The 24,004-nt window shown below is 44.8% G+C and overlaps 1 protein-coding gene across 1 annotated transcript in view; it reads right to left on the bottom strand.

Moving 5' to 3' along the window:
• PDE4B (phosphodiesterase 4B) overlaps positions 1 to 24,004 on the bottom strand; it is a 346,805-nt gene that overhangs the window by 299,005 nt on the left and 23,796 nt on the right. The window contains exon 2 of the mRNA XM_063427888.1: positions 4,518 to 4,617. Within this exon, the coding sequence (XP_063283958.1) occupies positions 4,518 to 4,559 (42 nt within the window). The 5' untranslated portion in view covers positions 4,560 to 4,617. The remainder of the gene's footprint in view (positions 1 to 4,517; positions 4,618 to 24,004) is intronic.

Below are 24,004 nucleotides of genomic sequence, written 5' to 3'. Positions count from 1 at the left end.
TGCCAATAAGACACATAACAATTGGTTCTTGTATAAGCAAATAAAGATTATAATCATTACTTTCATGACAGTTAGAAAATACAATGTTCTAAGTCACTGTTTCTAGAACATACAAACCTCAGGTTTTGAGGATGTGCCATCAAATCAGCTGGAGTGAGTTGACAAAAACATAGGGCTCTTCCCCTAGACATCCTTGGCTCAATTTCTCTTCAGCCATATTGACAACGCTTGATTTACAATTGATCAAGGTTAAAGGGGCATTATGGACCCCTAAATCACCTTAGCTTGCTGAAATGCTTTATGTGATATTAGTGTGACCTCTTTTTTTTTTCATTTTGCAAAAAGTGCAAAGTTCAATAGAAACAATTATGAATTAACTTCGTTACACCTCCTGACTGCCAGACAACAGGTCCTGTTACCTCCTGGTTTGGTTAGCTGAGTGGAGATAAACTCAAGAGGCAGCAATTGCCCAGAGCACCTGCCTTGCAAAGACTCATTGAGCTGCATTGGGAAGTCTGTGATTGGACAGCCACAGAAAGTCTGGGCGGGGTTAGAAGGGGAGGGCCTGTAAAGGCAGCAGATGCTTTTAGATATACCCCAAATGAAAAAAAAATCTGAATTTAATGCATGCGTATATAAAATAATGTTTATATAATAAACATTATTTTATTTATATTTTTGTATTTGTGCAGTGAAGTGTCCCTTTAAGTGTATGTTGTGGTTATGGTGTGCAGCATGATGATTTAATTACTCAGAGGCTAATAATTATTGAATGAAACTTGGACAGTTATTATAAAGGATCTCCTTAGAGCTAACAGATACATGTTATATATCAGTAAGATATTATAGTAGCATTCTAAAACATTAACAAAATATTACAATATAATAATAATAATAATAATAATAATAATAATACGATACTAGTCAGTAAGTAATTGTAAGTTTGTTTCAATTTGCTGTAGAATGTGCCCTTTTATCAGTTCTGGTAATCATTATAATGAAACAACTGGAAACATTCATAAAAGATTAATGAGGAATCTGCTCAAATTAATAGGTGTATTCTTGAGTTTATGGAAAGCCTCAGATTTTCAGAAACTTGTTTGTACGCAATTAATGCTCATTTAATCAGGGCCGGTGCAAGGATTTTTGCCGCCCTAGGCAAAAAATTTTTTGCCGCCCCCCATATGTCCTGCCCACCATGTGACATCACAATGCTCTGCCATGTGGGCCAACGCCAGTCTTCACAAAGTGTCTTTTATCTGAAAAGACAGTGTGTTTACATTAAAAAGCCTACAGGCACAGGCTATAGACACCAGAACCACTACATTATGCTGTAGTGCTTCTGGTGACTATAGTATCCATTTAATGTGAGGTAAATTAGAGATTAGTGCCACTAATAATATATTGGATTGCCTACTTACCACCAGATGAGGACAAGAGGCTGATGATGGACTCAGCCTGGCTCCACAGGTCTGGTGTAGAAGAGGCTCTCTGGAGACTGTTTTTAACAGTGCTCACAACAATTAACGAACAGGAAGCAGCTCCATTTTTTAGGGCCCCTTACACAGCTCAAGGTCTGGGCCCCCAGGGGGCATACGCCTACAATGCCCACCCATAAATCCACCTACATGGCCCATCCATGAGTTGGGGATGTTTTATGTGTGCAATTTGTGGAAGGGATGTAGTGTGTTTATAGGGGATGTAGTGTGTGTTTGCGTGTAAGGAATGCATTGTATGTTTCTGTGTGTGTGTGTGTGTGTGTGTGTAAGGGGTGCAAGGTTTGTTCCTGTGTATGTAATTGAATGCAGTGTGTGTCTGTAAGGGGTGCATTAATTATGTAAGAGAACGTAAGGGATGAATTGTGTGTTTCGGGTGTGTCTGTGTGTGAGTAGGAATGCATTGTATGTTTCTGTGTGTGTGTGGGGGGGATGCATTGTGTATGTGTGTAGTGTAAAAGAGAGGGTTTGTGGGGTAGGAACAGCTCTTTATTTTAAAAAAAAATAAATCATGGTGCTCTCCCCTCCGGTCAATTATTGATTTCCCCTTCCCTTCTGTCCCTCCGTGTTCTCCCCTTCTGTCACTTAGTGCTCTCCCTTGGCCCCCTGTCCCTCTGCAGTCCCCCCTTGGTGGTCTTCTCACTCCCCCCTCCCCCCTTAGTGGTCCTCCCTCTCCCAAACCCCTTAGTGGTCCTCCCTCTCCCAAACCCCTTAGTAGACCTTCCCCTACTCCCCCCACCCCCTTAGTGGTAATCCCCCCCCTTAGTGGTCCTTACCCTCCTCCCCTAGTGGTCCTTATACCCCCCCTCTCCCTCCCCTCGTGGTCCTTATACCCCTCCCTCCCCTAGTGGTCCTTATACCCCCTCCCTCCCCTAGAGGTCCTTATACCCCCCCTCTCCCTCCCCTCGTGGTCCTTATACCCCCCTCCCTCCCCTAGTGGTCCTTATACCCCCCCTCCCTCCCCTAGTGGTCCTTATACCCCCCCCCTCTCCCTCCCCTCGTGGTCCTTATACCCCCCTCCCTCCCCTAGTGGTCCTTACCCTCCCCTCCTGCCCATGTAGCGTGGCCGGGCGGCGCGGAACGCGGGACAGGAACCTCTGTTTCCTGTACCCGGCCGCCGGCGGAATGACAGGAAGTGCTCACTCAGTGAGCACTTCCTGTCATTCCGCCGGCGGCCGGGTACAGAAAACAAAGGTTCCTGTCCCGCGTTCCGCGCCGCCCGGCCACGCTACATGGAGAGACCGGCAGGAGGAAGCGCTCTGCGCTTCCCTCCTGCCGGTCACTGAAACCCGGCCGCCCTCCATGCTGCAGTGCTGCGCCGCCCGAGGCTTGTTAAAGCGCTCAGGCGGCGCAGCATGAGGAGGCGCAGCGGGGACAGGGATCCGGCGCCCCCTGGTAAGTTGCGCCCTAGGCGGCTGCCTAGGTCGCCTTACAGGTGGCGCCGGCCCTGCATTTAATGTATACTGCACAATATAGTTGTAGACCTTTCTTCATTTCAGTGCTAGGCAAGGTGTTATGGGATGTTTAGATGGAACACTGTTTTCCACTATTGAGATTCTGAGTCTGCTACATACATTGATAAGCCACAACATTAAAACCACCTGCCTAATGCTGTGTAGGTACCCATCATGCTGCCACCAAGGCATGGACCGCAAAAAACCTCTGAACATCTCCTTTGTTATCTGGCACCAAAGCAGTATCAGCAAATTATTTGTCCTTCAAGGTGAGGCCTCCATGGATCAGGTTTGTTGTTCAGGTACATACCACAGATGCTCCCCAGATTGAGATCTGGGGAATTTGGAGGCTAAGGCAACACCTTGAACTCTTTGTCATGTTCCTCAAACAAATCCTGAAATTTTTTTGCCGTGTAGCAGGGTGCATTATCCTACTGAAAGAGGCCACTGCCATCAACGTACACCATTGCCATGAAGGGGTGTACGTGGTCTGCAACAATCTCTAAATAGGTGATATGTGTCAAAGTAACATCCACATGAATTACAGGACCCAAGGTTTTCCAGCAGAACATTGGCCATGACATAACACTACCTTCCCGGCCTGCCTTGTTCCCATAATGCATCATGTTGCCATCTCTTTTTCCAGATAAAAGAAACATCCAGCCATCCAGATTCATCAGACCGGGCAACCTTCTTCCATTACTCCATGGTCCAGTTCTGACATTAACGTCCTAATTGAAGGAGCCTTTGTCAGTGGACAGGGGTCATCATTCAGTCAGCACTCTGACTGTTCTGCAGCTACACAGTCCAATACGCAGCAGACGGACTAGCCTTCGCTCCCAACATGCATCAATGAGCCTTGGGCACCCATGACCTTGACCCCAGTTCACCGGTTGTCCTTCCTTGCACCACTTTTGGTAGGTACTAACCACTGCATACCGGGAACACCCTACAAGACTTGCTGTTTTGGAGATGCTCTGACCCAGTCGTTTAGCCATCAGTATTTAGTCATTTTCAAGGACTCAGATGTTTTCATTTTTCATTTTTTCTGCTTCCAACACATGAAATTAAAGAACTGACTGTTCACTTGCTGCTTCATATCTCCCACCTATTGACAGGTACCATTGTTACGATATAATCAATGTTATTCACTTCACCTGTCAGTGGTTTTAATGTTGTGCCTGATCAGTGTAAACACCCAGGGTAGTTCTGGGAACTAAATGTGTTCATACTTCTATTAAAACCTATTGAGAAATAAATTGGAAATCAGCTAAACAAAAATCCTGTAGCAAGCTCAAAACCCCAACTCTGCACTCTAAAGAATGAACAATTAGCTAATAATATACGAACAGACATGTTAGTGTGAAAATGCATACCAGCATTCCATTATTTCTCTAACCATAAATATGTATATACTTACATTTCTACATACAGACCCACACACATCTATTTTAAAGTCACAATATAACTGCATTAATGCTCACTTCAACACCTCCATGTGCTGTGTATCACTGATACAGAAAATAATAAATACATTAAAAAACTAATATAAAAAGGATCCACTTACATCCTCTGCTGTGACTGTCATCACACTCTGGCTTTTCTTCATTTTAGACTCCCAGCGACTCTTGTCTTCAAGGAAACCAATTTTTGGACAGACTTGGAACCTAGAGGAAAAATATATATACAGTTACCCTCTCTTTCCATTACAGATATCTGTCTATAGTGCCTTACATTAATGTTTACCCTACCCCTTACACACACACACACACACACATTATGCAGTGTTACAACATGGAATTTGAACAGATTTATTCATTTTACACAACATAACTAACACTTTGAAGGTGCAAAATATTTTCTATAGTGACACAAACCAAAATTAAGCAAAAAGGCTACAAACATAAGAGGTGCTTGTTGTTTGCATTAACTCGTCACCCAACAGAGTCAATACTTGGTCCTAATTTATATATAAAAAAAAAATCATTCAGAGAGACTGCTGGTGAACATCTATTTTCAAGTGCACAGATTATCAGTCTGATTGAGGTCAAGGTTCATTCTAGTTTTGATTTGTGCCCTATGTAGTTTTTTTGGTCCATCATACTAGAGAACTTTTTCCACGTTTGATGGATTTCCCGTATGCCCTTTGACAAACTTCAAATGGATTTTGATATGGCACATGTTCATGAATCACAGCTTTATGGAGTATCTGGGTTAGAACTGTCCAACGGATGACTTCTCCAGACTCAGATCCTTCCAGCTATTTCAATATTACAGTTGGCCTCCTGGTAACATCTCTGGCTAATGTCCTCCTTATCAGGTCAAGGTGTTTTGGTGGTCTATGCATTCTAGGACAATCACAGTGTGCTCAATGGAAATTCAAGTTTTAAGATCTTTTTAGAATCCAACCCAATGGATGCTTCTCTAGAACTTTCTCCAGGGCTTATTTTGATATATCTTTGGTCTATGGCAGGGGTTCACAACCCAGTACTCAAGTACCCCCTAGCAGTCCAGGATTTAGGGATTACCCTGTTGTATCTAAAATGTTTTGAAAAAGAAAAAAAAAATCACTTTAGGCACAACAGGTTAATCCCTAAATACTGGACTGTTAGGGGATACTTGAGGACCGGGTTGAGAACCCCTGGTCTATGGGATGCCATTTGTCAAAAGATACTATTAAATAAACTCTGGTGCCTTTCAGATGTTAGAGTAATTATTTTGAGATAACTCTAGAAACTATTAACCTGGCTTCTGGATTAGGGTTTTATAGCAAATCGGGTAAATGCGTATGCAAGTAACATGTCTGTTTGACTTTTGTGACAAAATAAAAACTTTCAATTAGAAGGTATGTTGTGTAAATCAATTGGTAGAAATCCAAAATGAAATCCATTTTTTTTATAATTACAGGTTCAAAAAGTCCAAATGTGCAATGTATCCAATCACCCCATCATCTATTTCATTAAACAACAATGGAAATGTTGACACTTTCATAGTTTTCTATATTTTTTTTAATAACAATAGAATATAAATATTGCAGTGTTTCCCATTTTTTCCCCTTATCTATCTAGCCAGCAGGGAGCAATACATTATCTTATGATTTGAAGGAATTTCATTCCAATATTAACCCATACCCTGAATGAGATTTCTGGCCTTTGAAACCATGAAGCCTAATCAATGAATGGGATATCACAGACAATTAACAATGGAATTACAAACTGTAAGCCCAAACAGAGAAACTGGAAACAGTTTATCACTCGGCTATTTTACCAGATCAGCTACTTTGGCATATTTGTTTTTTTAAATTCTCCACAATCGCTCGTTAAATATGAAACACCATGGGAGTCTGAATAAGAGGAAAAACAGATAATTATGGACATTCTGCACTACGGTAAGTAAAATATATAATCAAATCAGACACGCGCAGTCTATTACAGCCTGTAATGTAAATACGCGGCCCACAGTGCAAAATCAATAATTCAAAAGTTTACATTAGGTAAATATATATTGAAAAGTAAAGAAAGATGTAAAAAAATCATCAAATAAGTATTGAAGTCATATCTCATAACCCAGGTGCTGCTTACAGGAGGACCAGCGGATGCTGGAAGCAATATTCTTGCTCAATTTGTGTTTTCTAGAACACGTTTCCCTATGAATTTTCTGAGAAACTATATGGGCACTGTGCTGGGTTTTATTGGAAAATCTCACGTTACTCTGAGCCATTAAAATGCATTAAACTGAACACCCGAACTAAACACTAGTATACAGTGTATATGGGTACAGTGTATATAGTGTATATGGGCACAGTGTATATAGTGTATATGGGCACAGTGTATATAGTGAATATGGGTACAGTGTATATGGGTACAGTGTATATAGTGTATATGGGTACAGTGTATATAGTGTATATGGGCACAGTGTATATAGGTACAGTGTATATAGTGTATATGGGTACAGTGTATATGGGTACAGTGTATATAGTGTATATGGGTACAGTGTATATAGTGTATATGGGCACAGTGTATATAGGTACAGTGTATATAGTGTATATGGGCATAGTGTATATAGGTACAGTGTATATAGTGTATATGGGTACAGTGTATATAGTGTATATGGGTACAGTGTATATAGTGTATATGGGTACAGTGTATATAGGTACAGTGTATATAGTGTATATGGGTACAGTGTATATAGTGTATATGGGCACAGTGTATATAGGTACAGTGTATATAGTGTGTATGGGTACAGTGTATATAGGTACAGTGTATATAGTGTATATTGGCACAGTGTATATAGGTACAGTGTATATAGTGTATATGGGTACAGTGTATATAGGTACAGTGTATATAGTGTATATGGGCACAGTGTATATAGGTACAGTATATATAGTGTATATGGGTACAGTGTATATAGTTAACAGAAAGAAAAATAGTGCGTAGGCGCTTCACTGAAATTGTGACAGTTCTGTATATGGTGAAAATATACAATAAATGGTGTAACCGGTACCCTAGTGCTTCCCCTGTGCACCAGATTTACATAATACAATTCAAAGAAACATATACCAGTATATACACCTCCCCAATGTGATCACAGTAGAAATGGGTAATATTACCAATATAGGACTTGACTGTAATACAAACAGCGTAGAACTTGATTGGGGTATAAACTAAAATAGAAGAAAAATAAAAAACAACATAGTGCAAACTGTATAATGATTGATGAGAAATAGATAGGTATATGACTCTCACACACATTCTCCAGAGCCGTACCAGGCTCTGTAAAACAGGCTCAGGGGTGCCAATTACTGGCTAGCGATCCAGGTGATCCAGATAGATGAGACTCCAAAATTAAATGCAAAATATATTTATTGTATAAAAATATATAAAAGTGTATACACTACTGGGCGCTATGGGGGTGAAACCCAAAACAGACAATAATATATATATAGCAAAAATGGAATTCCACTTACCCCTATCTGTATAGTAGCCCAGAGTGTCAAAAATACACATAAAATTACAAATGCTGAATCTTCTGTAATTTGTTATTTTATGTGTATTTTTGACACTCTGGGCTACTATACAGATAGGGGTAAGTGGAATTCCATTTTTGCTATATATATGTTATTGTCTGTTTTGGGTTTCACCCCCATAGCGCCCAGTAGTGTATACACTTTTATATATTTTTATACAATAAATATATTTTGCATTTAATTTTGGAGTCTCATCTATCTGGATCACCTGGATCGCTAGCCAGTAATTGGCACCCCTGAGCCTGTTTTACAGAGCCTGGTACGGCTCTGGAGAATGTGTGTGAGAGTCATATACCTATCTATTTCTCATCAATCATTATACAGTTCGCACTATGTTGTTTTTTATTTTTCTTCTATTTTAGTTTATACCCCAATCAAGTTCTACGCTGTTTGTATTACAGTCAAGTCCTATATTGGTAATATTACCCATTTCTGCTGTGATCACATTGGGGAGGTGTATATACTGGTATATGTTTCTTTGAATTGTATTACAGTGTATATAGTGTATATGGGCACAGTGTATATGGGCACAGTGTATATAGTGTATATGGGCACAGTGTATATAGTATACAATGTATACAGTGTATATGGGTGTATATGAAGAAAACGCCAACTGCAATAGCATTTGAAAAAAGGACATTACATTCTATTTTAAAAATGAAATCAGCATATACTCTAAAATAGGTAAAAATGATTCTAATTGGGGAATATATTGGGCAATTGTGACATTTTCTGATGTGTCTAATATATTATTAATAAATTACTTCTAGAGTTTATTGTAAAAAAAAACAGCCATTATTTGTCATTGTCTTTCGTATTGCTTTTATGAATTTACGCTTTTGTTGGCATGTAGTGTTGTCGCGAACCCGAAATTTTCGGTTCGCGAACGCGAACTTCCGCAAATGTTCGCGAACCGGCGAACCGCGCGAACCGCCATTGACTTCAATGGGCAGGCGAATTTTAAAACCAACAGGGACTCTTTCTGGCCACAAAAGTGATGGAAAAGTTGTTTCAAGGGGACTAACACCTGGACTGTGGCATGCCGGAGGGGGATCCATGGCAAAACTCCCATGGAAAATTGCACAGTTGATGCAGAGTCTGCTTTTAATCCATAAAGGGCAGAAATCACCAAACATTGACACCTGTCCTCAAAGCCCTGCCCTGATACACACTGACACAGAGCAGAATAGAGACTGTTCCCCGTCCTCAGAGACCATGATACACACTGACACAGAGCAGAATAGAGACTGTTACCCCTACATAGGGTCACTTGGCAGATATGGATTGACACCTGTCCTCAAAACCCCTGATACACACTGACACAGAGCAGAATAGAGACTGTTCACCGTCCACAGAGACCATGATACACAATGACACAGAGCAGAATAGGGACTGTTCCCCCTACATAGGGTCACTTGGCAGATATGGATTGACACCTATCCTAATGATCCCTGATACACACTGGCACAGAGCAGAATAGAGACTGTTCTCCCTACATAGGGTCACTTGGCAGATATGGATTGACACCTGTCCTGAAAACCCCTGATACACACTGACACAGAGCAGAATAGGGACTGTTCCCCCTACATAGGGTCACTTGGCAGATATGGATTGACACCTATCCTAATGATCCCTGATACACACTGACACAGAGCAGAATAGAGACTGTTCCCCCTACATAGGGTCACTTGGCAGATATGGATTGACACCTGTCCTCAAAACCCCTGATACACACTGACACAGAGCAGAATAGAGACTGTTCCCTGTCCACAGAGACCATGATACACACTGACACAGAGCAGAATAGAGACTGTTCACCATACACAGAGACCATGATACACACTGACACAGAGCAGAATAGGGACTGTTCCCCCTACATAGGGTCACTTGGCAGATATGGATTGACACCTGTCCTCAAAACCCCTGATACACACTGACACAGAGCAGAATAGGGACTGTTCCTCCTACATAGGGTCACTTGGCAGATATGGATTGACACCTGTCCTCAAAACCCCTGATACACACTGACACAGAGCAGAATAGAGACTGTTCACCGTCCACAGAGACCATGATACACACTGACACAGAGCAGAATAGGGACTGTTCCCCCTACATAGGGTCACTTGGCAGATATGGATTGACACCTATCCTAATGATCCCTGATACACACTGACACAGAGCAGAATAGAGACTGTTCCCCCTACATAGGGTCACTTGGCAGATATGGATTGACACCTGTCCTCAAAACCCCTGATACACACTGACACAGAGCAGAATAGGGACTGTTCCCCCTACATAGGGTCACTTGGCAGATATGGATTGACACCTATCCTAATGATCCCTGATACACACTGACACAGAGCAGAATAGAGACTGTTCCCCCTACATAGGGTCACTTGGCAGATATGGATTGACACCTGTCCTCAAAACCCCTGATACACACTGACACAGAGCAGAATAGAGACTGTTCCCTGTCCACAGAGACCATGATACACACTGACACAGAGCAGAATAGAGACTGTTCACCGTCCACAGAGACCATGATACACACTGACACAGAGCAGAATAGGGACTGTTCCCCCTACATAGGGTCACTTGGCAGATATGGATTGACACCTGTCCTCAAAACCCCTGATACACACTGACACAGATCAGAATAGGGGCTGTTCCTCCTACATAGGGTCACTTGGCAGATATGGATTGACACCTGTCCTCAAAACCCCTGATACACACTGACACAGAGCAGAATAGGGACTGTTCCCCCTACATAGGGTCACTTGGCAGATATGGATTGACACCTGTCCTCAAAACCCCTGATACACACTGACACAGAGCAGAATAGGGACTGTTCCCCCTACATAGGGTCACTTGGCAGATATGGATTGACACCTGTCCTCAAAACCCCTGATACACACTGACACAGAGCAGAATAGGGACTGTTCCTCCTACATAGGGTCACTTGGCAGATATGGATTGACACCTGTCCTCAAAACCCCTGATACACACTGACACAGAGCAGAATAGAGACTGTTCCCCGTCCACAGAGACCATGATACACACTGACACAGAGCAGAATAGGGACTGTTACCCCTACATAGGGTCACTTGGCAGGTATGGATTGACACCTGTCCTCAAAGCCCATGATACACACTGGGGGGAGCTACTGTCCTCCCCAACCCCTGCGCGGTGGGTGGGGGCCATAAATCACAATGGGGGGACCTACTGTCCTCCCCCCCTCGGCCCCCACCCCTGCGCGGTGGGTGGGGGCCATAAATCACAATGGGGGGGCCTACTTTCCTCCCCCCCCGGCCCCAATCCCTGCGCGGTGGGTGGGGGGCATAAATCACAATGGGACGGACCTACTGATAGGAGTGGAGTATTGTTCATATCAGTTTAATACCTTCCGCGTCTCCTATCAGTGGACGTGTAAATGGCAGAGATTTTTAATTGTTGAATCACCTCCCCTTTTTAGGCCAAGGTGGGAAGATGCTTAGACCACTGGTATATTGGTGCCATCTTGGAGGATTTTTTTTTGGTTTGGTTTTTGAAGCCACAGTGCTGCACCAGTGGGCCTAAAAATTAGGCATGTACACATGCCTGAAAAATTTGGTATTGTTGCAGCCGCTGCTGTAGCAGCGGCCAGAAAAATTGATGTTTGTTTCACAGGCAGAAAGTGCCCTAAAACATGGCGGCTTGAACCCTAGTTGGTGGCGGATAAGTCACGCAAGTCAAACGTCATTCAGAGCTAAAATACAGCAGCGTGTGGACCATTTTTAGCCCAAGGCAGCTCATCTCATCAGGCCTTTTTTAAGCGAATGTATCGCCCAGTGTCAGTCCCTTCGGGATCCATCCCTCATTCATCTTAATAAAGGTGAGGTAATCTAGACTTTTTTGACCTAGGCGACTTCTCTTCTCAGTGACAATACCTCCTGCTGCACTGAAGGTCCTTTCTGACAGGACACTTGAAGCGGGGCAGGCCAGAAGTTCTATCGCAAATTGGGATAGCTCAGGCCACAGGTCAAGCCTGCACACCCAGTAGTCAAGGGGTTCATCGCTCCTCAGAGTGTCGATATCTGCAGTTAAGGCGAGGTAGTCTGCTACCTGTCGGTCGAGTCGCTCTCTGAGGGTGGATCCCGAAGGGCTGTGGCGATGCATAGGACTTAAAAAGGTCCGCATGTCCTCCATCAACAACACGTCTTTAAAGCGTCCTGTCCTTGCCGGCGTGGTCGTGGGAGGAGGAGGAGGAGGATGACTTCCACCTCTCCCCCTGTTAGATTCCCGTTGTGCTGTGACATCACCCTTATACGCTGTGTAAAGCATACTTTTTAATTTATTTTGCAAATGCTGCATCCTTTCCGACTTGTAATTCGGTAACATTTCCGCCACTTTCTGCTTATACCGGGGGTCTAGTAGCGTGGACACCCAGTACAGGTCGTTCTCCTTCAGCCTTTTTATACGAGGGTCCCTCAACAGGCAGGACAGCATGAAAGACCCCATTTGCACAAGGTTGGATGCCGAGCTACTCATTTCCCGTTCCTCCTCCTCACTGATGTCATTGAAGGTATGTTCTTCCCCCCAGCCACGTACAACACCACGGGTACCAGATAGGTGACAACGAGCACCCTGGGATGCCTGTTGTGTTTGGTCTTGCTCCTCCTCCTCCTCCTCAAAGCTACAATCCTCCTCTGACTCCTCTTCCTCACAATCCTCTTCCAGCGTTGCCGCAGGTCCAGCAAGCGATGCTGATAAGGCTGTTTCTGGTGGTGATGGTGACCACAACTCTTCCTCTTCCTCTTCACGCTCATCTACAGCCTGATCCAGCACTCTTCGCAGGGCACGCTCCACGAAGAAAACAAATGGTATGATGTCGCTGATGGTGCCTTCGTTGCGACTGACTAGGTTTGTCACCTCCTCAAAAGGACGCATGAGCCTACAGGCATTGCGCATGAGCGTCCAGTAACGTGGCAAAAAAAATCCCAGCTCCCCAGAGGCTGTCCTAGCACCCCGGTCATACAAATATTCATTAACAGCTTTTTCTTGTTGGAGCAGGCGGTCGAACATTAGGAGTGTTGAATTCCAACGTGTAGCGCTGTCGCAAATCAAGCGCCTCACTGGCATGTTGTTTCGCCGCTGGATATCGGCAAAGTGAGCCATGGCCGTGTAGGAACGCCTGAAATGGCCACAAACCTTCCTGGCCTGCTTCAGGACAGCCTGTAAGCCTGTGTACTTATGCACAAAGCGTTGTACGATCAGATTACACACATGTGCCATGCACGGCACATGTGTCAACTTGCCCAACTTCAATGCCGCTATCAAATTTTTTCCGTTGTCACACACCACTTTGCCGATATCCAGTTGCTGCGGAGTCAGCCACTTTTCCACCTGTGCGTTCAGGGCGGACAGGAGTGCTTGTCCGGTGTGACTCTCTGCTTTCAAGCAAGTCAAACCCAAGACGGCGTGACACTGCCGTATCCGGGATGTGGAATAGTACCTGGGGAGCTGGGGGGGTGCCGTTGATGTGGAGCAAGAAGCAGCGGCACAAGAGGACTCAGCCGAGGAGGTTATGGAAGAGGATGGAGTAGGAGGAGTAGAGGAGGTGGCAGCAGGACTTCCTGCAATTCATGGCGGTGTCACCAACTCCTCTGCAATGCCACGCATTCCTTGCTTGTCAGCCGTCAGCAGGTTTACCCAATGCGCAGTGTAGGTGATATACCTGCCCTGACCATGCTTTGAAGACCAGGTATCAGTGGTCAGATGGGCCCTTGCCCCAACACTGTGTGCCAGACATGCCATGACTTCCTTTTGCACAATCAAGTACAAGTTGGGGATTGCCTTTTGTGAAAAGAAATTCCGGCCGGGTACCTTCCACTGCGGTGTCCCAATAGCTACAATTTTTTTGAACGCCTCAGATTCAACCAGATTGTATGGTAAAAGCTGGCGGGCTAATAGTTCGGACAAGCCAGCTGTCAGACGCTGGGCAAGGGGGTGACTTGGTGACATTGGCTTCTTACGCTCAAACATGTCCTTGACAGACACATGACTGTGGGCAGATGAGCAAGAACTGCTCAAGGCGGGAGACGGAGTGGCGGATGGTTGAGAGGGGGCAAGAAGGACAGCAGTGGTTGACGTGGCTGAAGATGCTGGACCAGGAGGAGGATGGCGGCTTAGAGTAGGCGTGCTGCTTGTACTCATGTGTTTATCCCATAGGCGTTTGTGATGTGAGATCATGTGCCTACGCAAAGCAGTTGTACCTAGGTGGGTGTTGGACCTCCCACGACTCAGTTTCCTTTGGCACAGGTTGCAAATGGCATCGCTGTTGTCAGAGGCAGACACACAAAAAAAATGCCACACTGCTGAGCTCTGCAATGACGGCATTCTGGTGGTGGACACAGCATGCGTTGATTGGCGTGCTGTCGGGCTGACCCCGGGTGCCGATGCATGCTGTCTGACTGTGCCACTAGCTCCTTGCGATGACCCCCCCCTGCTTCCAACTCGTCTCCTCCTCCTCTCTGTCTCCCCATCTGAACTTTCGCCCTGTTCTTCTTCTTGCCGAGCGGGCACCCACGTGACATCCATGGACGCATCGTCATCATCAACCGCTTCGCTTGTATCTGACAACTCAGAAAAGGAAGCAGCAGCGGGTACAACATCATCATCATCACACCGTACCTCCATGTGTTTAATGCTGCCTGCCTGAGACATATCCCTGTTATCTACATCCTCTAGCAATAATGGTTGCGCATCACTCATTTCTTCAAACGGGTGTGTGAATAACTCCTCTGACATACCAAGTAAAGCGGCTGTGGTGCTTGTTTTGGTGGTGGCGGCAGGCGGGTGAGTGGTATCTTGAGAGGTGCCTGAAGCTAAGCTGGAGGAGGATGGTGCGTCAAGGTTCCGAGCGGAGGCTGTACAAGATTGGGTGTCCTGTGTTAGCCAGTCAACTATGTCCTCAGAACTTTTCAAGTTCAGGGTACGTGGCTTCTGAAAACTGGGCATTATTCTAGGGCAAAAGGGAATCACAGCACCACGACCACGACGGCCCCTGCGGGGTGGCCTGCCTCTGCCTGTCATTTTTTGGGGGATTAGTGGTACTATGCGTGCAAGCTACTGTGAGACCAGATATGATTGGCAATGTGAACTGTAACAGTTCTGCAGAGCACACACTGTAGGCCTGAGACACCCGCTTGAAGACAAGTAACTGCTATTCAATCTATAACAGTGAAAAACAAATTTTGGTTTTAAAAGCACGCTATAGAGACACCAGATATGATTGGCAATGTGCACTGGAACAGTTCTGCAGAGCACACACTGTAGGCCTGAGACACCCGCTTGAAGACAAGTAACTGCTACTCAATCTATAACAGTGAAAAATAAATTTTGGTTTTAAAAGCACGCTATAGAGACACCAGATATGATTGGCAATGTGCACTGGAACAGTTCTGCAGAGCACACGCTGAAGGAAGGACTGACAGAGCCGCTTGAAGACAAGTAACTGCTATTCAATCTATAACAGTGAAAAACAAATTTTGGTTTTAAAAGCACGCTATAGAGACACCAGATATGATTGGCAATGTGCACTGGAACAGTTCTGCAGAGCACACACTGTAGGCCTGAGACACCCGCTTGAAGACAAGTAACTGCTATTCAATCTATAACAGTGAAAAACAAAATTTGGTTTTAAAAGCACGCTATAGAGACACCAGATATGATTGGCAATGTGCACTGGAACAGTTCTGCAGAGCACACACTGTAGGCCTGAGACACCCGCTTGAAGACAAGTAACTGCTATTCAATCTATAACAGTGAAAAATAAATTTTGGTTTTAAAAGCACGCTATAGAGACACCAGATATGATTGGCAATGTGCACTGGAACAGTTCTGGAGAGCACACGCTGAAGGAAGGACTGACAGAGCCGCTTGAAGGACACTGACTGGCTGCTATTAGCTTACACTAGAAACCTTTTTTCTTTGTAAAAGCACGCTATAGAGACGCCAGATATGATTGGCAATGCGCACTGGAACAGTTCTGCAGAGCACACACTGTAGGCCTGACACACCCGCTTGAAGACAAGTAACTGCTATTCAATCTATAACAGTGAAAAATAAATTTTGGTTTTAAAAGCACGCTATAGAGACACCAGATATGATTGGCAATGTGCACTGGAACAGTTCTGCAGAGCACACACTGTAGGCCTGAGACACCCGCTTGAAGACAAGTAACTGCTATTCAATCTATAACAGTGAAAAACTAATTTTGGTTTTAAAAGCACGCTATAGAGACACCAGATATGATTGGCAATGTGCACTGGAACAGTTCTGCAGAGCACACACTGTAGGCCTGAGACACCCGCTTGAAGACAAGTAACTGCTATTCAATCTATAACAGTGAAAAACAAATTTTGGTTTTAAAAGCACGCTATAGAGACACCAGATATGATTGGCAATGTGCACTGGAACAGTTCTGGAGAGCACACGCTGAAGGAAGGACTGACAGAGCCGCTTGAAGGACACTGACTGGCTGCTATTAGCTTACACTAGAAACCTTTTTTCTTTGTAAAAGCACGCTAAAGAGACACCAAATATGATTGGCAACTGTCAAAGCACGCTGGAACAGGTCTACAGAGCACACGCTGAAGTAGGCCTGACACCCAGACGCTTGCAGACAACTAACTGCTCTTCTATTACAGTGAAAAAATGTTTTTTCTTTTAAATCTAAAGCTTAAGCTATTGTAAAAACAGATATGAGTGGTGGCACTGGGCAAGAGGGCACAGTATCCACTGTGAACCTCACACAGAAGCTGGCAGGCAGGCAACTGCTCTTCTATTACAGTGGAAACAAAATTTTGGTTGTAAAAGCACGCTATAGAGACACCAGATATGAGTGGCAACTGTCAAAGTACGCTGGCAGGGTTGTGCAGGGCACACGCTGAAGGAAGGCCTGACAGAGCCGCTTGAAGGACACTGACTGGCTGCTATTAGCTTACACTGGAAACCTTTTTTCTTTGTAAAAGCACGCTAAAGAGACACCAGATATGAGTGGCAATTGTCAAAGTACGCTGGCAGGGTTGTGCAGGGCACACGCTGAAGGAAGGCCTGACAGAGCCGCTTGAAGGACACTGACTTGCTGCTATTAGCTTACACTGGAAACCTTTTTTCTTTGTAAAAGCACGCTAAAGAGACACCAGATATGATTGGCAACTGTCAAAGCACGCTGGCACAGGTCTGCAGAGCACACGCTGAAGTAGGCCTGACACCCAGACGCTTGCAGACAACTAACTGATCTTCTATTACAGTGAAAAAAAATGATTTCTTTAAAATCTAAAGCTTAAGCTATTGTTAAAACAGATATGAGTGGTGGCACTGACTGTGCAAATGGGCAAGGCACCCAACCTGACACAGAAGCTGGCAGGCAGGCAACTGCTCTTCTATTACAGTGAAAAAAAATGATTTCTTTAAAATCTAAAGCTTAACCTCCCTGGCGGTATGATTATGTCAGGAATTTTGTACCAAAAGCGGTACCATTTTTTTGCATTTGAATTACCCGCCCAGTTCCGCCTCCATGTCAGGCATGTCAATCAAATTTTAATTAATCAAATCACAAAATTACGTTAAAAGATTATTTAAATATACATGTAGAATTTAAATATATATGCATTTATAGGTATTTAAATTCTACGTGTATACTAATGTAATTTTTTATGTAATTATATGTATTTATCTCTATATATATATTTGCGGTTATTTGTATTTTATATATATATAATGGAAAATTGATTCATACTTACCGTAATTTTCTTTTCCTGGTTATATGCCATGGCAGCACAACATTGGGTAGCACCTCCCTATCCCCATTGGACAGGAATAATAATTAAGCCGTATAAGTACCACCTCCTGCCCCTCCTTCCCCAGTCACGTGTTCCAGCAATATCCCCGGGCGGGACCCTTGTGCTGCCATGGCATATAACCAGGAAAAGAAAATTACGGTAAGTATGAATAAATTTTCCATTTTCCTGGCCATATCCATGGCAGCACAACATTGGGTAATACCCAAGCAATAAAACCAGGGAGGGAAAGAGACACAGACTCAAAAAATTTCATAAATGCAAAGTGTATTAACACCACAACAAGTGACAGACACAGAGATCAGGAATTAGATACAGACAGGACTGATTTAGCAAATTGATCAGACAACCCTGCTCTAACATCAATCTGGTAGCTCTTAATGAAAGTGTTAGAGGAAGACCATGTAGCCGCCTTACAAATGAGTTCAGGGGAGACATTAGCAGCGGCTGCCCAGGAAGATGAGAGAGCCCTAGTGGAATGGGCTTTAAGACCCACAGGGACCGGATATCCGGCGGACTGATAAGCCAGAATGATAGCCGCTACTATCCATCGGCTAATGGCAGATTTGGGAGCTTGAGAGCCCTTTTTACAGCCGCTATGAAGAACGAAGAGACTGTCAGAAGAACGCCAATCAGAAGTCCTATCAATATACATCCGGAGGCATCTCACTAGGTCCAGAGAGGACAGGTCAGCAGAATTCCCCATTCCATGGGCGTCCGACCTCAGAGATGGAAGAACAATATCCTCGTTGATGTGGAAGGAGGAAGTAACTTTGGGTCGAAACACTGGAACAGTACGGAGGACCACTCTGTCCTTGTGGAAGATAGTAAAAGGCTCTTCGATGGACAGAGCACTGAGCTCAGAAACTCTCCTGCCAGAGGCTAGGGCCACCAGCAAGGCAGTCTTAATAGAGAGAACCTGTAGGGAAACTGAATCAAATGGTTCAAAAGGTTTCAACTTCATGGCATCCAGAACCAGAGGGAGACTCCAGGAAGGGACAAACGGTTTAATAGGAGGTTTCATGTGAAGGACACCCTTGATGAATCTGATGATATCCGAGTCCAGCGCCCATCTATGACTGGTCAGGGCGGACAAGGCTGAAATGTGTACCTTGAGAGTGTTATAGATCAGTCCTTTCTCAAGGCCAGATTGCAAGAAATCCAAAATATGGGAGGAGGAGGGATCTTGGACATCCACATTACTGTGAAGGGCCCAGTTGGAGAAAACTTCCCATACTCTATAATAAGTGGCCGAAGTGGAATGCTTACGCGCCCTCAGCATAGTATCAATCACGGTCTGGGAGAATCCTCTATTCAACAGCCGGTTCCTTTCAGTTTCCAAGCCATAAGGTTGAGAGAGACAGGGTCTGGATGAATGACAGGACCCTGGAACAGAAGATCCGCAACTTTGGGGAGTGGGAGAGGAGGTTCCACCGAAAGACTCAGAAGCAGAGGAAACCAAGGTCTCCGAGGCCAATAAGGCGCAATCAGGATGAGAGACACCCGCTCCGATCTCAGCTTCCTCAGGAGCGGTAGGATTAGTGGAAACGGGGGGAACGCATATGTCACGACTAGTAATGTGGTCCAGCACGCAGAATCTATGTAAACATATACATAAGTCAGAAAAGGAAAAATAACAGGACAGAGCGTAAACCGGACCTTAGAATGGCCGGACTAATACGCTAGAGACAGAGAATGGTCAAAGGGAAAGCCGAGGTCAAGGAAGCCAGAAAATACTCAATACCGATAAGACAAGCCAAGTCAGGGAAACCAGAGATCAGAATAACCAGGGAAACACCAAGGATCAGGATACCAGGAAATCAGAAACACGAAACTAGCACTTTCAGGAAACCAGGAAACTGAAACCACGACATGGCAAAGTACTAGGGTGAATTAGGGGTTTAAATACCCCTCTCTAAGCTATGATTGGTCAGAGGGCGACCTCTGACCCCAGAACGTACGTGTGCGTTGACGTCGTGACGTCACGCACACGTTAGTATAATTCTCGGGGGCGGGGCTATCCATAGACGCGACCACGTGGTCGGCGCCATATTGGATTCGGGCGTGATGCCCGGAAGAACTACACGCGCGGTTCCCGGCTCGCCGACGAGCAGGTAAGCTCGTGTAGTCGGAGCGGTCGTGCCGGTCGGGCACGACTGTGAGGCTCGGCGGGCCGGTGACCGCAACAGTACCCCCCACTCGAAGACCGCGCACCGAGCGGGAAGGACCCGGCTTAAGAGGAAAGCGGTCGTGAAATGACCGGATAAGACGGGGCGCATGGACCCGGTCAGCAGGAACCCAACAACGTTCCTCGGGACCATAACCCTTCCAGTCAACGAGATAGGACAAGACACCTCTGGATAATTTGGAGTCCATGATAGAACGGACTTCGTATTCCTCTTGATCACCCACTACCAAGGGCGGAGGAGGAGTGGATACCCTTGTGTAGCGATTGCAAGTAAGGGGCTTGAGCAGAGACACATGGAAAGTATTCGCTATTCTCATATGAGCCGGTAGTGCCAAAGTATAGGTCACTGGATTAATACGTTGGGTAACTCGAAAGGGACCAATGTACCGAGGGGCAAATTTCATGGACGGGACCTTAAGCTTGATATGTCTTGTGGAGAGCCACACCCTGTCACCTGGAATATAGACAGGATTAGCGCCCCGTTTCTTGTCAGCTTGGACCTTCGCTCGTAATGAGGCTTTTTGCAGAGCTGAATGGACGGAATCCCAAGTATCATGAATCGAATCTAAACGGGTGTTCAAAGCGGGGATTTCTGTGTCTGAGAATGCAGAAGGAAAAACAGTGGGGTGATAACCCTGATTAACAAAGAATGGACTGTGATTAGAAGATTCATGAGTGGCGTTGTTTCTGGCGAACTCAGCCATGGGTAAGAGCTCGTACCAGTTAGATTGATTGGCATTTATAAAGCAACGTAAATAGGCTTCTAAAGACTGATTCGCCCTCTCTGCTGCTCCATTTGTTTGAGGGTGATATGCTGCCGAAAAGGAGAGTTCGATGCCCAATTGTTTGCAAAAGGAACGCCAAAACCTAGAAACAAACTGGGTACCTCTGTCAGATACTATGCTTTTGGGTACACCGTGCAACCGAAAGATCTCTTTCAAGAATATTTGAACTAGATCTTGAGCAGATGGTAATTTTTTAAGTGGGACGAAATGTGCCATCTTCGTGAATCTATCAATGACCATAAGGACTGTATTAAACCTGTTTGAACTGGGTAGATCCACAATGAAATCCATGGCCAAGTGGGTCCATGGAGCACTAGGTATGGGCAGTGGTTGTAATAGTCCAGGAGGTGACCTGGGAGGAACTTTAGAAACAGCACATATTTGACATGCCCCAACATAATCTTTGACATCGTTTCTAAGAGCAGGCCACCAAAATCTCCTGGAGATGGCAGAGAGAGTTTTATGGACTCCAGGATGGCCCGCTGTGAGGCTGTCATGGAACAAATCTAGTACCTTCTTTTGAAACTGAGGTGACACATACAGTTTGTCCGGAGGTTTTCCCACAGGTGCCTGAGTTTGATCTGCTATTATGGCACAGAAGAGTGGAGAAGACACTTCGGAAACTGTAGTGGCAATGAGGCATTCAGGAGGTACAATAGGATATATCACCTGTTCCGGAACTTCATCTGTCTCAAACTGCCGAGAAAGTGCATCTGCCTTGGTGTTTTTAGTACCAGGTCTGTATGTAATTACGAAATTGAATCGGGAGAGGAACAATGACCACCTAGCCTGACGAGAGGACAGTCTCTTAGCGTCCCCAATATAAGCCAAATTCTTATGATCAGTAAAGATCAAAAGTGGCTCTTTGGAACCTTCCAAGAGATGCCTCCATTCCTTAAGGGCAAGTACAATGGCCAAAAGTTCCCTATTCCCTATGTCGTAATTCCTCTCTGCAGGTGTGAGTTTGCGAGAGTAAAATCCACAGGGATGTAAAGGCGTATCAGGACTCTCTCTTTGAGACAGAATGGCTCCAACTCCTGTCTCTGATGCATCCACCTCTAGGATAAATGGTTTGGATGGATCAGGATGGGTCAGGACAGGTGCTGAGGAAAATAAAGATTTTAATCGTTCAAATGCCTCTCTTGCTTCTTTGGGCCAAGATATACAATTTGCTCCTTTTTTTGTTAAATTGGTTATAGGGGAAATCACGGAGGAAAATCCCCTTATGAATTTGCGGTAGTAATTCGCAAAACCTATAAAGCGTTGAGTAGCTTTAAGGCCCTTGGGTAATGGCCACTGTAAGACTGCCTCCAGTTTACGAGGATCCATCTGGAAACCAGACGGAGATATAACGTATCCAAGGAATTGTATCTCCGTTTGGTCAAACTGGCATTTCTCCAGTTTACAGTAAAGGCCGTTCTGTAACAGGGTTTTCAGTACAATTCTCACATGTTCGTGATGTGTCTCTAGGTCTGGGGAATAGATGAGAATGTCGTCCAAATACACTAGAACGAACATGTGAAGGTACTCTCTTAGGACATCGTTGATAAAATCCTGGAATACCGCTGGAGCGTTACATAATCCAAACGGCATAACCAGGTATTCGTAATGTCCCATTCTGGTGTTAAATGCGGTCTTCCATTCGTGACCGTCCTTAATTCTGACTAGATTGTAGGCACTTCGGAGATCGAGCTTGGTAAAGACTCGAGCTCCCTTTAATCTGTCGAATAGCTCTGATATAAGGGGAATAGGGTAGGCATTTTTTATGGTAATCCTATTCAAACCCCTATAATCAATACAAGGGCGTAGGTCTCCTTCTTTTTTAGAGACAAAGAAGAATCCAGCCCCGGCTGGTGAGGAGGACCTACGGATATGACCCTTTCTGAGAGCATCCTTAATATATTCCTCCAAACAAAGATTTTCCTGGGGGGACAAGGCATAGACTCCTCCCTTGGGAGGCATAGTCCCTGGTAATAAGTTTATAGTACAGTCATAAGGTCTATGAGGAAGTAACCCTTCTGACTGGACCTTGTTAAATACCTCTTTCAAATCCATATACTGCTGAGGAATTTGTGTGGTCAAGGGAGGTGTAACAGGAACATTAATGGTGCCAATAGGTTGTGGGATTTGCTTAAAGCAAACACCTTTGCATCTCTCACCCCAACTCACAATCTCTCCTTCAATCCAATCTAAACGTGGATTGTGTTTCAGGAGCCAAGGGAAACCGAGTATTATCGGAACTGTAGGTGAAGATATGATTTGAAAGGTAATTTCTTCAGAGTGGAGAATACCCACTGAAACAGTGATTGGCAGAGTTTCGTGTGTGATGAAAGGCTGGGTAAGAGGCCTTCCATCAATGGCCTCGACTGCTATAGGTTTCTCTTTATGTCTTAAGGGCAGGAGATGTTTAGCAGAGAACTCTTTGTCTAGGAAATTCTCCGCTGCCCCAGAGTCAATCATAGCCTCACACTGAACAGTAGTGTTCTCGAAAGATAAGGTTACTTTGACCAGGAAACGGTTCTTAGTCAATTTAGGGGACATATACATCACACCTAAGGTCGGTCCCCGTACGTGCCTTAGGTGTGCAAGTTTTCCGGCCGAACCGGGCATGACGATCTTAGATGTCCCTTCTTGCCACAATACATACATAACCCCTCGTTACGTCTGTGTTGTCTCTCTGCCTCAGTGAGTTTAGCACTACCCAATTGCATGGGTTCAGGTTCTGGAAGAGGCGTTTGGCTACTCACCACTGGGTTAGAGAAACGAGGAGCTATGGACAAATTAGAACGTCTGTTACGTTGTTTGTTTTTCTCTCTCTCTCTGAGCCGGTTATCAATGTTTATCATGTAGGCAATAAACTCATTAAGACTAACCGGAAGGTCTCTAGCTGCAGTTTCATCTTGTATATTCTCAGCTAAACCTTCAGAGAAAGCAGCCACCAGACCGCTATTGGTCCAATCAACCTCAGACGCTAATGTCCTGAACTCTATTGCATAATCGGCTACAGAACGATTGCCTTGCCTGATTCTCATAAGGGCTTTGGCAGCGTTCTTCTCCCTGCCTTTAGGTTCAAATGTAGCCTTAAAGGCCGTAAGAAAGGTACTGTAATCACGGGCTATTGCGTCACCACTTTCCCATAAGGGGTTAGCCCAAGTCAAGGCTTTTCCAGTTAATTGGTTCATCAGATAGCCTATTTTAGATCTATCTGTTGGG

This window comes from Pelobates fuscus, chromosome 7 (genome assembly GCF_036172605.1).
Source record: "Pelobates fuscus isolate aPelFus1 chromosome 7, aPelFus1.pri, whole genome shotgun sequence".
Lineage (NCBI taxonomy): Eukaryota > Metazoa > Chordata > Amphibia > Anura > Pelobatidae > Pelobates > Pelobates fuscus.
This window is presented reverse-complemented; position numbering and strand designations above follow the sequence as displayed.